Source organism: Liolophura sinensis, chromosome 1, assembly GCF_032854445.1.
Source record: "Liolophura sinensis isolate JHLJ2023 chromosome 1, CUHK_Ljap_v2, whole genome shotgun sequence".
Lineage (NCBI taxonomy): Eukaryota > Metazoa > Mollusca > Polyplacophora > Chitonida > Chitonidae > Liolophura > Liolophura sinensis.
In genome coordinates, this window is record NC_088295.1 from 24252149 (window position 1) to 24267951 (window position 15803).

The window sequence follows — 15803 nt, forward strand, 5'->3', positions numbered from 1 at the left end:
AGCAATATGTTAAACACAATTTGAGCTCTTTCCTGTTCTGAGTTTGGCATGTTAAGGACTTGCACACAACTGACTATCCCACAAATCAATGTCGGTCTATAAAAGTTAACTCCCTTCGCCTATAGCGAATACCCCTGAGCTCTTACAGTGTGTCTCCATGTACCTCTATTTGTACTGAACCGTACAAGGGACATGACAGTTTTCTTTTTTTTTTTAATTGTGAGTTTTTTATTTTTTCCACTTTATCAATCGGAGTTTTTCTTTTGTTTTAGGCATTACTTTAAGGTTTTCTTTATGTCTATGCTCGAGATCTTTTTGTGGGTGTTTTTTCGTCTGCCCCCCCCCCCCCACTCCCCCCCCCAAAAAGATCGAAAGAAAGAAAAGGAAAAATCCCACAAAAAGAGATCGAGTGGGATTTTTTTTCCTTTTTGTGGGGGGCGGGGGCAGACGAAAAAATAGAGAAGAAAAACACCCACAAAAAGATGTGGAGCGTACACATAATAAGCCAATCGGATTACATTTTGCTTGGCGCTTCTGTTGAAACACTCATGTATGTGACACTGTCATTGGCTGATTAACCAGACTTTGTTATGGGTTCTTTTTGTGGGAGTTTTTCTGTTGATTTCATCTGATCGCCTTCTTAAAAAACAGAAAAAATCCATCTGCAAACGTGGAAAAAATAAAAACAAAACGCACAGCTAAAAAAAAAAAAAAAATGCTATGTCCCTTATACGGCTCTGTAGTACGTGCAATTGATCTAGGTCATAAAGAAGCTGGTATTTTAGAAAGGATCCTCTACCTATAGGATAAATGGCTGTACATAAACTTGACAGCTGTCTTGTTTTAGTGTCCAGATTATATTTAGTCCTTTATACACAAAAAAAATGCATGCTTCCACACGTAGGACTATTATACACATATGCATCAATCTGTTCATTACATCATCACATGCACATGACTTCATTTGAATTCCACTTAGCTTTTTACTGCAATAAATAAACGGATACCGGTACATTATGTACATGTTTGGCCCGTTTTCAATTTAGGCCTACAGGTGGAATGGTGGTGACCACATATTGACATTAGATAACCTCATGATCGTTGTTGTAGTTATACAGGTAACCTTAAAGCATATATACTGTATAAGAAGGAAGTTGCCATCATAGCAACATCATGCATTTCTCAACATACATGTGTCTAGACGCCTACATGCGGGTATACATATGTTTACATTCACAAGTCCAGTTGATGAAAGCTAAAGAAATACGTGTCCTGTTAATCGTCAAGGATTGGTTTCGAGAATGACGTCTGCATCGACAGGTTTGTTATGCGATATAATATTTGACCTAGATTCCGGACAAATCGTGACGTCATGCCGGAGAAAGAAATTCTCCATGTTTCGTAGTCTGAGCAAGAGTGGCAGGGCGAAATGTTGAGAATGATCCTCTGATTCAAGCCACGTTCTCCTCATTTTTGGGTAGGTATGGCTAGTTTGAAACTCAAAGAAAGAATGTATTGGGCCTGTCGGATTTGTCTATCTACATAAGATTCCCACAGCTGTAAAATTTCGTCAGAAATAAGCGAGGAAGTGAAGGCTGACACTGAGTCAGCTGTAGGGCTAGGCAGGGAAACAGCAGACGTAGCTAGACCACTTTCGAGGTAAGACAACCCGTGGTCACATCAACATCGTCCTCAGTGTTCAGTGGTTGTCTGTGGAAAGAGTACATCGTGTATTAGAGTATCGCACAGTATAGTTTGTTAACGTGTGTATGGTTTATTATTCAGTTTATTGTCTCGATTTAGTCATGAGTCATTTGCTTGGTCGCTGTCAGCAGCTGACAGTTAGTTACAACAACAACATGAACCACTGATCGGCGTCTGGGCATGGATTTCGCATTTTTGTTGTGCTTGTAGATTTTGCTGACTGGCCAGAAAATGCAGATCATTCCCAAAACATGCATACAATACTGATGATTATCTGATTTTATACGTGGTGCAGACATTTCGGGATTTGGCCTGCTCGACTGTACGTGACTGTTTAAACACATAACTTTCTGGCATGTGCCTTATAAACGATTTCTATCATTTCATCCCTAAACCGTTTTGTCTCAAGTTACTCTGTATCAAAGATGTTTATCGTGTATTTGAAGTCCTGTTTTCAGAAGTAAATATTTCATGAGTGTACCTGGCTACAAATTGAAATATCTACATATCTGAGGATGAATTTATGGCATTAAGATTATAGACTTTGTACCATACCTGTCAGATCTGTCAAGAGCGACCAGGGCATACCACCATTCCGTAATCTATCAAATTGTTTTTGATCTAACTTGTCATACTTATATGGCACGATTAAATATGACTTGAAGGATGGAATATTCAGTTATTTTTGCAGGATTATTTTGCAGCAAATGAAATGACTAGATATGAAGTGGTACGGAAACAACCTCATACCTAATTGGCAGGCTCTTGGTTGAGAGACCTACCATTTACATCTTTAGACAAAGAAGGCTTTCTGAAGCTGTCTGGTATATTTTCTTTTGTCCAATCATGCATAACATCTTGATTTTACAGTATAATAAAAGTTACATGATATTTAATCCTATTATATTCTGAAAATATTAGGAATGTTCAGTATTATTATTCACAAAAGCACAGTGTTCCATGATGCAACAAGACCTTTAATGTTATGTTTACAAAATCATTACGCTATAAGTTTTTCGCAGTTTGCACTGTAAGATGACCCCAAGTATGTGTAGTAAGGACATACATGTGTTAAAGGACTGGTTCAAATTTGGCATTAAACAATTTAGCATATCAGACTTACCCTTAGCTCTTCATGCATTAAAACATAATTGGGTAAATTAGCGCATGTACATGTACAAGGTAATATTTTTTAGCTTACAATAGACAATTTTAAAAGTTACAGAAACGATCTGCCGTTCATAGAATGCTTTTAATTTTTAATACTCTGCTAGTTACAGTTAATATATTTGTATACTTGCAACTACATTGTGTACAAATGCATGAAGGTAGCAACCTTTACATAATATCACTGTGCTGATCATGTTTGAAATATGTTTTAATGGACTGCTTTCGATTCTGGTATTTACACATGTATTTTGTTTACAACGCCTTTGACCCACCCCAGTCACATTTTCATTGGCCATTTGGTAGGCCATTAACAATTTTAGTGGCTAAATATATCTGGCACAGCAACCCATATCAGTCACCATATTTACAGGGCAGTCAGCAGGACTTTAATAAGGGGATTGGAAACAGCTTTGAGTGACTTTTGTGATTGGATCAGCGTTGACACTTAGTATGTGTAAATTATTCTCTGTGTTGTTCCATGTAGTGAGGTGTTAAGGGAAGACAAATGTCTGCTGGCCACATGTTACCTCTGGCAGGTGCCCCCTAGCTGAACCTCTGTCTCTGTCACCCTAAACTAGACCCAGTGTGTAATTGACCAGTCAGAGGAAGCCCTAGCACACCATCTGCTGCCAAACTTAACAGCCCTTAGGGCATTGTGAAGATCCAATTTACACCAGGCATTGTGTACTGTCCTTGGGAGGGGTGTGGGGTGCCTCATCTTGATTTACCCAGTCCTTGGTATATGAGCCTGCTGTGTCAATGGCATTATTATCTACCATGAACTCATGGCGGATTCTACATTTACATAACTAACAGCTTGTACCGATTCCATAGGAACGGGTACAAGTGAGTATGTGAACCCATTTAAAGACCAGTGTACTTGCCTATACATGCTACATTGTGCGCATATTGCAAGCAGTCGGTAGGAAGACACACTGGAATCACTGGAAGGTGTTATACTGGAATCACCCTGTCTGTCTGTACACACAATATTGTTCATGCATCTTTCCCAAACTACTGCACCAGTTTAGATAAAATTTACTGTGTTTGACCTGAAATTTCTCCCATGAGTGGTATTCAGTTTTCCTGATTCATGTTCCAATTTTCCTAAAATCTTGTTTTGAAGTTTGTTTGGAAGGTAGGATGATAGTCCACTCTAATGTTCAGCACATATGTAATGTTTTATAATCTTTATTTATCTTGAAAAATGCATTTTTTTTATAGTGAAATTTATGTCAAATACACTAGTATAACTTCACCTGAAGTCTGGCATGTAAAAATGCTCTTCGGAAGCATGCACATAAAGACCTTAGAATGATACCTTTGATGCCAACATTTTTAGTTTCTCTAATAAGCCATTAATCAGACTTCACAAAAAACTCATTAGTGACTCATAGAAAGGTGGATTAATAACTAAGAATTGAGCAAAATATGTCACTCGAAAAATGCAAAACTTTAAAAATGTGTAGGAAGTACATTACATGTATTTATAATTGAGGCCCGGCTGCAGCATGAGATGCCTGTTGGAGTGTCTGGTATCGTAAATGCACATGGTAAAACTGGTAGTTTTCTATAAACTTAAAATTAAATACTGAAATACGTCATCCTTTAAACCTTGCTTTTCACCAACAGTAGTAAAGGGATGATTCCTCAGCATTGTCTGTAGTCAAGGCCTGATGTTAATGTACAGTTTCAGAGTTATGAACATGGATGTCTGATGGGAGAACAGAATGTAGTTGCAGTGGTAGCTTTGAGAAAGATTTTGATGTTATAGTACATATAGATGTGGCAGATTTGGGTTCAAACTGTCATCTGTTTCATTATAATAGAACAGGAAGCACATGTACACAATGTACAGGTCTGTACGTATGTTAAGTGAGGTGAAAGTGAATTTATGATAGGAAGTATTTTTGACTCCTGAATTTATCCCTTGCTACATGTATGCAAAGAATTCATGCTATTGTGTAAATAGAAGTGTCCTTACTGCTTTAAGACCTAGATGTAATTTGCATTTTATTGCGTGTTGTGGATGCTGTGGGTTGTCTACATGCGTGCAGCGTTCATTGCACTACTTTAACTTACATTTTACACTACTTGTTGTAAATCTTGAGTTTTGAGTTTGTGAAAAATCATCAGTAACATATCTGTGTTCCATGTACATTTAACCTGTTTTTGTTATGATGAGGTTTACTTTTACTCTAATCTACTCTTCAGACATGCAAGCGTTATCAAGGAGGCCCAGTTGTTCAAAACTCACCGGGTTTAAGGCTTAATACAAGATTTAACTATAAGCCAAGTTTTCAATTTTGTACTAGCCTAAAAAAATTGTGTAATGTTATATTAAACATGAACTAGAACAGCATTGGCTGCTCAGTTTGGCTAAAATTTTAAATAAAAATGTGAAAAAAATGTTATCTAATACACTTCCAAACAAGTGAACCCTGCAGATTACTTTAGAATTACGCCCATATAGGGAAAATCGAACAAGAAGCCTTGCCCTCAAGGTTTAACCAATCACGGGCGAGATATTTCTACCACCCGAGAAGGCATCTGTTCTGTTGTGATGTCACCCGTTCCTAGTGAACCATTTTGCCATGTAGAAATAGTGTTGAATCGGCTTTTTTTCTTGTGATTATGAGACAGTTCTGATATACTTTAAAGCCATTTTTAAGGAGAAACTGGTAGTGGAATACGTGTGGCGTTATTGCCCAAGGTCTCAAGCAGCATAATCTGGGAAACTGTACTACGACAAAGGAGTGCCTCACCTCTGATGGTGAAGGGCTTAGGGTACGGATGACGCGACATTGTGTTTCCGGTTTCTCTAAAATGGCGTATCCCATGGCTTCAGAATTCCGGATTGAAAGGTGATATATAGAATTACCAAGAACATAATAAACAAAATACTTTGGCCTGTTTAGGCCCGTATGAACCGTCTTCTGAAATAACTTTGGTTATATTTTTTGTTGTCTTTTCTTTTAAGTTATACTATGCAAATGAATGTCTAACTCACTAGTTTAAAGATATGTGCAGGACAGATTTTAAGGTCTGCTACTGTATAATATTTAAGGTCATGCCACACATGCAGTTGCTTCACATTTTAAAATACATGTAGATTGCAGAATCATTCATTTTTAGGCACACTTTATTATTACGTGTAATTTTTTATGGTATAAAGGTGTATGACCCAGATGAAGTATGGTCGAAGCCTTACATTAGTGATTATTGATCAGAAATTGATTGTTGTAGATGAGGAGTCAGATATTCATTGAGGGTAATGATGTAACCCCTGAGATGGGGGTGAGTTGCTGGGGTTGTGCACCTGTCCTCATGTTAATGAGAGTAGATTTAATTGTTGTTACAAACACCTGGTATCTTAAGCCTGCCGTTGTCACCTAAGTTATCAGTTGACCTGACTCTTTACTGAGGAGGACATCTGCGATTGTTTGCTCCTCGTACTTGAACTGGCGAGCTGTTATTTTTTTGCTGTGACTTGTAAGTTCAAATCCTTTACTGTTGAATATGTTGAAGGTTTTTTTTCTTGTTTTCTTTTCTTTGGAAAAAGAATGTGCAATTCAATCTACATATTTGTTACATGTATATATATATATATATATATATATATATATATATATATATATATACATGTATATGTGTAATTATTATCAATAATTATTGATAATACTTTTACATTCAAGTATAAAGTGCTCTTGTGAATATGAAAAAATTTTTCAGTTTTTAATAATCATATTTGTAATTGTATCATTAAGAGTTCCTGGTACCCACATATTAAAACAAACCTTAATTTGCCCTGTCTGTAGTATAATATGCTTTTTTAAATGCTTTTTAATGATTTTTATGTATTTATCCATTATATTCATATTTAATGTGTATGTACTTCCCTCTGCCTCACCAGCCACAAATTGTATGCAGTAATACATGACATAGGGTTGGCACTGGGGATCACTGTAATACACAGTTACAAGTATGTACAGGTATATACATGTACTGTTGTAACTGTTGTAAATAGGTGCAAGGAGCAACCCTCTAATCTGACATGTACAATTACATGTGCATGTAGCTACAGGTCAAGTCGCAGATGTTTTCATTGTGCTCATATCTTCATGATACTTTGAGATGTACGTGCAGATGTATGTATATGGGGATGTATATATGTGTATATATGGAGTTTTATTAGGGACTGAAGAAGAAACAATGTATAAATCCTCAAACTACTTTTCAATCTGATATGTACACCTTTGAGTTTGTGATCAAGCAGGACACAGCTTCATGTACTTGGATAGTGTAAAATCTGATAGTCCTAGATTATGGAGGTTTTAGCCTTGCTTGCCAGGGCAATGCGTGCAGTGTAGAAAATACCGTTTGTGTTAGAGGTAGGATTGTTTAAGTGAAGTGGGGCTTTTTGGTCTTGGTCTTATCTGATATTCATGTGTAAGATGTGGGTTTTTCAAGTCTTCAATACTTCCTCGTAGGTGCTTTTAATCATGACTTTTTTATCCTCAAATGCTTAAGGTATGTTCATGTAGCATTACATAATCCAGAATGAACTCATTGCCAAGGGCTGTGATACTGATATATTACTGAGGCCAAGTTTTGGCCGCAGACATATATGAAGAATTGAACTAGCAGTGGTGGAGGAGGAGGGCAGGGAAGGGCATTGTGACCGACTAGGCAGGATTATTCTGGTCAGTAGCTATAAGAACCACACCACATACATGTACATTGTACATGTACTAGCACATCTACCCCATTTAGTCAGCTTTCAGTATCAGTATGAAGGAGAAGGTACCTCCTCAGTTTACATTGACCATGGCTGTCTCTGCAGCTCTTCCTGCATGTTAGCAGTGTTACACTGGCAGATGTAGAATAGCTGAAGCAGCAAGTCAACTGGGGTTGCAGTCTATTTCAGTAGTAGTTATATGTCTCATTGCCTATAACCTGTAATTGTTTGAATATGTGTACATAAAGAATGCCTCAAATTTTACTGTGATCTCAGGTTCGTCTTCATATTCTCTACAGGCAGAGTGAAAGTTTTAAAAATGTATATATCACTTGGTTGCATGTTCAAGTCAATATCCTGGCAAGTCTGTTGTTTAATAAAATTATGTTGCAAAACTATAAAGGATCTTAATCTTTTAAGAATGAATTTTCAAATCCTTATTGCCCTCAGATTTTATTGTTGGTTCAAGAATATAGACTGGGGTTGTTTGCTGTTTTGTTTGAATGCTGTACATGATGACATTGTGCATGAACTGTGCATACAGATACATATTTTCATTGTGGATTTCCATCTACAGTGTACCAATGATGCTTAACTATGGTGTAAAAAGTCTTTGGTGTGGTCTTTATGCTGATTGCAAGGTGTGTAGTAACAACTGGTCTGATGGTATTTGACAGCAAGACTTGTGTGTAGCTAGCTGATGTATTATGTGGTTGTGGATTAACTGATTCACATAGATGCAGCCTACTGCTGTGTACTATTGATTCTTCCAAATGACTCCCCTAATTACACTGGCATGGCCGGCGACGTCCCCTGTCTTACCTCAGGCTATAAAACTTGTCTCTAGCCATGCACTGATTTCTCCTGACTTTCAGGCAGACAATTTCCCAATAGTGGTCACCAGATCAGACATAAGCAGTGCTGTAGATATAGTCCATGTAGCAGGTGGATGTACAGTCAGCACCTGGAGGTTACCACAGTACATTACTGAGACATTCAGACTCTCAGATCTTACAGGCTTTCACAGTTTTGGATCATGGAGGCACACAGTTCCAAATAGAACAGCTGTAATCCTGTGATTTGGTATGATGGTAGATGTAGACTCAAATTCTCTCATTGCCACTTGATTTACACATTGAAAATGGGTAGAAATGGGTGAACATGCACTAGTTCGTATACAATTCAAGGCCATAAGTTGTGGCTGATTTTATATGATAATAAGGGAGGAATAGTAAGTTATAGTAAAGATTTTGTGAGTTACACCTTTCAGACGGACTATTCTGGTCACAAATTGATTATTTAAGACTAACAAACATGCATATACATGTAAGTTGTCCGCTAAAAGTACTGTGTACCTCGGGTCATATGTGGGAAGGTCTATCAGCCGTTGAGGTTCCCATTCGCCGACACCATAATACTGGCTGGTATCATATTAGTAAAATATTCTTGATTACGGCGTAAAACTTCAGTCAAGCAGATAAATAAATAAAGAAACAAATAAAGGTACTGTGTATGTCTTTCTTGGTTTGAGAAATCACTGTGGTGGTTTGTGGTATACACCATGGTGTTTTTGAAAGCCCACAGTGGTGAAAGCACAGCAGACAACTAGTCTCTTCGTCTGCTTATTGCAATGGCTGACACCAGTTAAACCTATAAAAACTGAAAAGAAGCAGATATGTAAATGCACCTCTAAGTGAAGTTGACAGGACTTGAATGTCAAGGCTATGTTTAATGTTCTTGTGTTATTGCATAGTTATTAGGCAAATTTTGTGCATCATTTCAGTTTATGTCACAGTAACATTATTGTACAAATGTCAAAGAAGTATTATATGTAGTACCACCACCAAAATGTTGCAATTTTAATATGTAGGTGCTTTGCATAGTGACCATGCAATCTCACTGAAGTCAGATTTAATAGTGGCACACAGTATTCACTGGTCACTAGGTACATATAGATCGGAAGAAATAGCTTCTGTCAAGCCCATCTTTTCTTTGTGCAATCAAATTTTAGTTTCTGTATTTGGGAAAGGTGATGTTTACTCTTTGACATCCTATCTGGTTGTGTATTTTTTCTCTCAGCCATGCTGGAAGGTTGGCGTTATGCTACTACAATTGATTTGGATAGGACAGATTCAGTCAAGAATTTGCTGTGGATAATCCGTGTGGGCTAAGGAGTGACTGTCTGAACCATCATAAACTTTCATTTTAGTAGTGCAGTTTCAAGTCAGTAGGCAAAGTCTCAAAATTTATTGAATAGGCGTTAACATGTGCAGACTAGTATGAGAATATAATGAATGTGACCTTTTAACATGGCTGAACCTGCAGATGGTTGAGGGTTTCCCCCTGAGCTCTACCAGGTTTCCTCCCACCATAAAGCTGCCCACTGCTGTATAAGTGAAGTATTCTTCATCTTGAGTATGGCACATAACTCCAGTCAAATAGATGAATATATCTAACATGGCCATGATGCTATACATGATTACTCATAACACTGGCCTTAGTGGCCGATATGGTTAGCACGCCAGAGCTGGCTTTCTCTCCATGTGCGGCCAGCTCTTGATGGCTTTCTCCACGCCATCGTGTAAGTGAAATAATCTTGAGTACTACATAAAATACCAATCACATAAATAAATAAATTACCCATAATGCAAGCGGAACATTTTTTTCATGTCACTTATGGAATTGAAGCAGTGATTCTGGTTGGTACTTAAGTTTGACTTCTCTGGTCAAGCAGGTGTCCAGACTTACTGACAGGAGCCAGGCACTGCTTCAGATCTACTTGTATGTAATGACAAGGCAATAAAAGGAGCAAGCATTATATCTGATTTGAGTGAAATTGGGTGTCAGTATTAACTTAAGTTTATCTTTATCAACCTTTGATTTTATCTATTTCCTGTGGAGTGTTGGGTTATATACATGAATGTGGGAGCTTGTACCTAATTGTTTTGTACCTGCAATAGAAATTCCTTGGGTCCTGTTTTTTTGAAGACCAGAAATAAATCTATTAAAAAACTGTATTGCTCCCTCTGTGGCGCAAACTACCAGTCATTCTCTGGCAATAAATGCACTTGTATATGTATTTTATAGTCTGTCTGTATTTCACTCAGCATTATATGTTCCTCTTTCTGGACTGTATTGATTATGCGTGATCACAATGTCAGTAATTTAGCCCTAGGGAGGCAACTAAATATAACAACACATCTAATACCGCCCTGTGGGTCGAGGGGCTCTGCATTTCTTTTTTTATGTGTTCATAATTGTTCAAGTTAGCAGCATGGTAAAACAATAGGATGTGACATCTGCCTATAAATCATATATGTACTCACTGCCTGATGGATGTCTGTTTATATGCTGTCTTAGTCATATCAACTTGTATGTACCAGTGCTTATGTATACACAATATCCTGGGAATGCTGACATGCCACGAGACCTAAAAGGTTTATGTGAGCAGGTGATGTAAGTTTATGCCAGTGCTGAGTTCAGTATAATTGCTCAGTCTCAATGTTTAACTTTTTTTTTACTTGTATTTTTAACCTTGATCTTTTGCAAAGGCCAAAGGTATTATGTGTAGGCCACTTTCTACATTTAAATGTGTAAAGCTTAGTGTTTTTGGTAGCAAAAGTGTTTGTTTACATGTCCCTGTGGACTCATAGCTTGTTTCTTCTTCCCTTTTCAGTGGGTTCAATCCCAGCCTTGTTCAAGGAATTTGCAAATTCCCCTCCTCTCACTGTTTTTGCTGGGCAATAAGTGATTGACAACCATCTGACTGTTTGCACGATCCTATTTTGTAGACCACTTACCTGTGCATGTGCCTTCCACCAATATGTTGGGCATATTATATGTCACACATGTGAAAATTTGTCAGTCATCATTGAAAAACTCTTGAGTATGACATTAAACAATCAACTAAATAAATGTTCCATGTATGTTACAGACGTGTAGGAGCTGGCTGTGTCAGAAGGAATCCCTGATTCCATGCTATGATTCCTGATGGGGAAGTGCTTGTCTTGTTGTGAACCAACCAGCCCGTCCTGTGAGCCTACCTTCACCAGCAGTCACCCTCCACCGCCATCTTCCCACGCTCGTGCCGCACCCCTTGTACCCCCCATCCACACCAAGGATGTAAAACAAGGCTCGGGGGATCGAGAGATTCCAGCGCTGCCTCCAGGAAAATTGCCTATTCCGCCCTCGGAAAAGAAGATGTTCGGACAGTACCCCAAACTACCACCAATCCTCAAACCCAATAATGGTGACACAAAACGGCTGTCTGTTGTGTCGCGTGAATGTTCAGACACTAAAATTCAGGCCTTGTTTGAACAATACAAGGAACCCAATGAAGAAGCCATGTTAGCTGAAGGCATTGAGAAGTTTTGCTCAGATTTAGAAGTTAAGCCTGATGAATTCATAGTGTTGGTGTTAGCATGGAAGTTCCAGGCTGAAACCATGTGTAAGTTTACCAGAGAGGAATTCCTCAGTGGCTGCAGAACTCTCAAAGTTGACACAATCAAAGGGTTACAGCTCAAATTTCCAGAAATGCTTAAGGATGTTCAAAATAAGCAACTATTCAAAGACCTGTACCGATGGACATACAAGTTTGGCCTGGATGCTGACACTGGGCAGAAAACACTGCCAATTGAAATGGCCATTGGGCTGTGGAAACTGGTGTTCTCCAAAAATCAGCCCCCAATTCTTGAATGCTGGCTAGAATTTCTCGAAAAGCATCCTAACATACGTGGCATTCCAAAAGACACTTGGGACATGTACCTTAACTTTACAGAACAAGTAGGGGATGATCTGAGTACATACGATGACACGGATGCCTGGCCCAGCCTTATTGACGACTTTGTAGAGTATCAAAATGACAGACAAAATCAGAATGTCTAGGTTAGCTCATCAGATGTTTTACCACACTCATCACTTGCATTGGTCCCACTTAACACAAAAGATATACCAATCCTCATCATGGTTTTATGACAAGCCTGCATTTTACAGTCCCAGATAGGCTGTCTCTGACTTCAGTTCAGTTTACTTTTATTTAAAACTCTCTTAAGTATTGACTACACATGTACATTGCTGACATAAAGTTAGTTAATGCTGTAGTAAATATCTGTATATTGCGCTATTTTAGCAATTTCTTGGAGTTTTAAGTATTGTTTTAAAATATCCATCCATTGTGTTTTAAGTACTAAATGTGTATTTCTTGAATGTGATTTTTGCCAAGTGTTTTGCCTGTCATCATGACAACAAGTGAATACATATGCAAACAATTTGTATATGAATGCTGCCACCTTGTTGGACGTTTGTGTTGTGAAATTAAACTTTAAAACATTAGAATGAGAGAACTAAATGCATCCACAGGACGCCATGGTGATATTTTTCAGCCAATGAATTCAGCAGTAATAGTAAAAGGTAAAATGACTTAATTCTTGACAGAACATGTAACTGTTGTTTATTAAGTGTTAAAATGTTTCTTATGTTTTCCAAAATAGAATTAGAGTGACTTCTACACGAACATGTAAATCAGGAAGATCAAAAGAACATGTACAAATTAATCACATTTTAATCTCAAGACATTTGACCTTTTTATATGAGATCAAAAGATAAGTTGAGTTTGTAGACAAAGTAGAATGTATTTTGTGATGGTGATCTTATTCCATTTTCCTTTTGTCCAGATTGCCATGGATAATACAAGAATTTACTTATTTGGTAAGGTCTTTAATAGATTGTAACATTTTCTTATTGTACAGGATTTACTTGTGTTAATCTTTGTTTGCCCTGAGACTGAGGCTTTCAACATGCTTCATAACCTATTGCCAGTATAAACACTCTAGACAGGTACATGTCTAACAAAATGCAAATGTACAGTAAGGTACATCCAAAGACATACAGTACACATTTTTTTAACCTTGGAGTAAAATCAGAATTTCAAAATAGCTTTTCTACGCCTCGAAAACTGATGCTGGTTTTCCAGGCTGTTCTTTGTTTTTTAATATGTAATATGTTGGAGAAATGAGGTTTCAAAGGCTTAACTTGCCTGATGTTTAGGTTGAGAGAATGGCCTGTGCTAGTAGCAGGTTTATTTCAGCTCTTCTCATTTATTGTACTTACAAAGTATTATGTATTTATTATGAGTGGACCTCTTATCACAATTCAAACTGTAACTGTTGGGCTTTAAAATGCTTAGTGAAGACATTGTTTGAATGAGACATCCAATAAGTTATGTTGAGAGTTCATGTCTCACTGAAATCTGTAAGAATTTCCAGGCTTCTGCTTTTCCGGGACTTTTCAGTAGCAGCCTCTGCTGAGCTTCTGTTTTGTTGTTGAGATGTGTAACATCTTGTTACAGATAGCACTGTTCCTAGCCGATTTTCTCTGTGTCCTTCCACCCTGTGTTTGTAGTCCTCTGATTGTGTCTTCTCTTTCCCAGCCTGGCCTAAAGGCTATGTCTAGTCATTCTGTGTAGTTCACATACATGTATCGGTAAAAGATTTATTTTAACATGGTCACATAGTGGCCCATCATTTATTGTCCAGTGAGTTGGTGGAGTACAATGACATTCTATGTTTCTTGAAAATGTTAAACAAAAAAAAAAACATAAAAAAACATCAGCTTTGAAATATCATCTAAAGTTGTGGAGATGGAAATCCAACAAAGAGTTTGTTGTGTGTTTTAGCCTACTTACCTGAAGATGCACAAGCTGCAAGCATCTTTTCTCCTTAGTTTACCATTCTCTGTGGAAGCAATTTAAGACTGATAGCAGTTTTGGAAGCTCATGATAATAATAGCGATGTGCTCTAGGTTAGTTTACTTTCCAGTATGCCTGAAAAGTGAATGTGTGACTAGTCTGCTTTTACAAAGGCCAATGTTAAACATGTTCACATGTGATACAATGGTGGGGACATGAACTCGAAAACTCTTTCATCTTGTCTACATTGGTGAAAAATAAGCCATATACGTTTAGGTTTTACGTTGACACCCTCAGTGTATGATATACTCCACGTGACCAGCACAGGCTTGTTGAAGATCAGGAAACGTCGGCTTTTACTGCACAATACGGCCCCCAAAACCGATATTCCTGTAATATAAACAGTTCAACTCAATATCCACACAGTTCAATCGATCTCGGTTAGTTGTCGTCCATGTATCTGAAAAGATCGTATCCGTTATTTTTAGCCCAGTCGATGCTATTCTGTATCTTTTATTCTAGAAATAGCCCTGATTCATCTGCTAATCTATTTCTGCAGCACGATCTTTTGAAGGTTTATGGTGGTGTACATGGTGTCTTGATGCCGAGAGATGATGGCACCGGATGCTTCGTGACCAGCGATCTGATCACTATAAGCTTGTGCAGTAACATGCCCCAGTGGGCCAAAGTGTTCGTTTCTGTGAGACGCTAGGAAAAAGCTACAGCTGGTGAAGCGTTAGTCATACAAAGTGAGTGCATGTGTGAATTCATTTCACGTGAATGTATTCTTCCAGTCGTTAAATGAAATCTGTTTCACACTGGTTACCATGGTGGTCAATACATGCCAAGTTCCTGGCAGCCTGTTAATCCGCCGGGGTATGTTATCTTTGAATTCGATCAACATACATGAAGGCCTGCCTCTTCCTGTACATACACGCATGTCCTGATTTGTATACGGATGTGTAGCCTGCACATATTCTGATGTGTTTATTTTGCCTCTGTAAGCCTGTTACAACTACCGACAGATTTGCACGGTGAGAATCGAATTCTGTTATTTGTATACGGTGTTCAGTATTAGTTTGGACATGCACGTAATGAGTACATCTCTGTCAGGAATAACAAGCGATTTATCAAAACCAAAATATAGATTGATTTTGGCACAGAATTCAATGAAGCAAAGAGGAGTAGATGTGTAGTGTATATATGGGGTATGGTTATTATGATGACTGAAACCCGCGTCTGGCGCGGGTCCCACACACTTTTTGAAAGTAGGTTCACTCCTCAACTCAGTCCACTATAATAAAGCCCAAAAATCGAATTGTAAAGTGAGAGAGATGTTTTGTGGGAGAGAGATCTATGTAAGATTGAGTGGCTATCGAATATTGTTCGGTCATTATCTCTGCGAGATGTATTGGCAAAGGCACAGTTTGTTATAAGACATCACGGAGGAAACACTGATTAAATGCATCATCTTGTTTTCTTCACTATTCAAATGGCCATAAATCT

At 38.0% G+C, this 15803-nt stretch overlaps 1 protein-coding gene across 1 annotated transcript; it reads left to right on the top strand.

Annotated features, from left to right (window-relative positions):
- Positions 1–1376: 1376 nt before the first annotated feature.
- LOC135473729 (DCN1-like protein 3) lies at positions 1377–14964 on the top strand. Its single transcript, XM_064753602.1, has 2 exons — positions 1377–1477; positions 11547–14964. Exon 2 carries the CDS (start codon positions 11603–11605, stop codon positions 12494–12496), a length of 894 nt encoding a protein of 297 aa, XP_064609672.1. The 5' UTR covers positions 1377–1477; positions 11547–11602; the 3' UTR covers positions 12497–14964.
- The last annotated feature ends 839 nt before the right edge of the window (positions 14965–15803 follow it).

Coding starts and splice junctions, on each gene's coding strand:
- LOC135473729 (XM_064753602.1), top strand. CDS start 11,603: ATGGGGAAGTGCTTGTCTTGTTGTGAACCAACCAGCCCGTCCTGTGAG.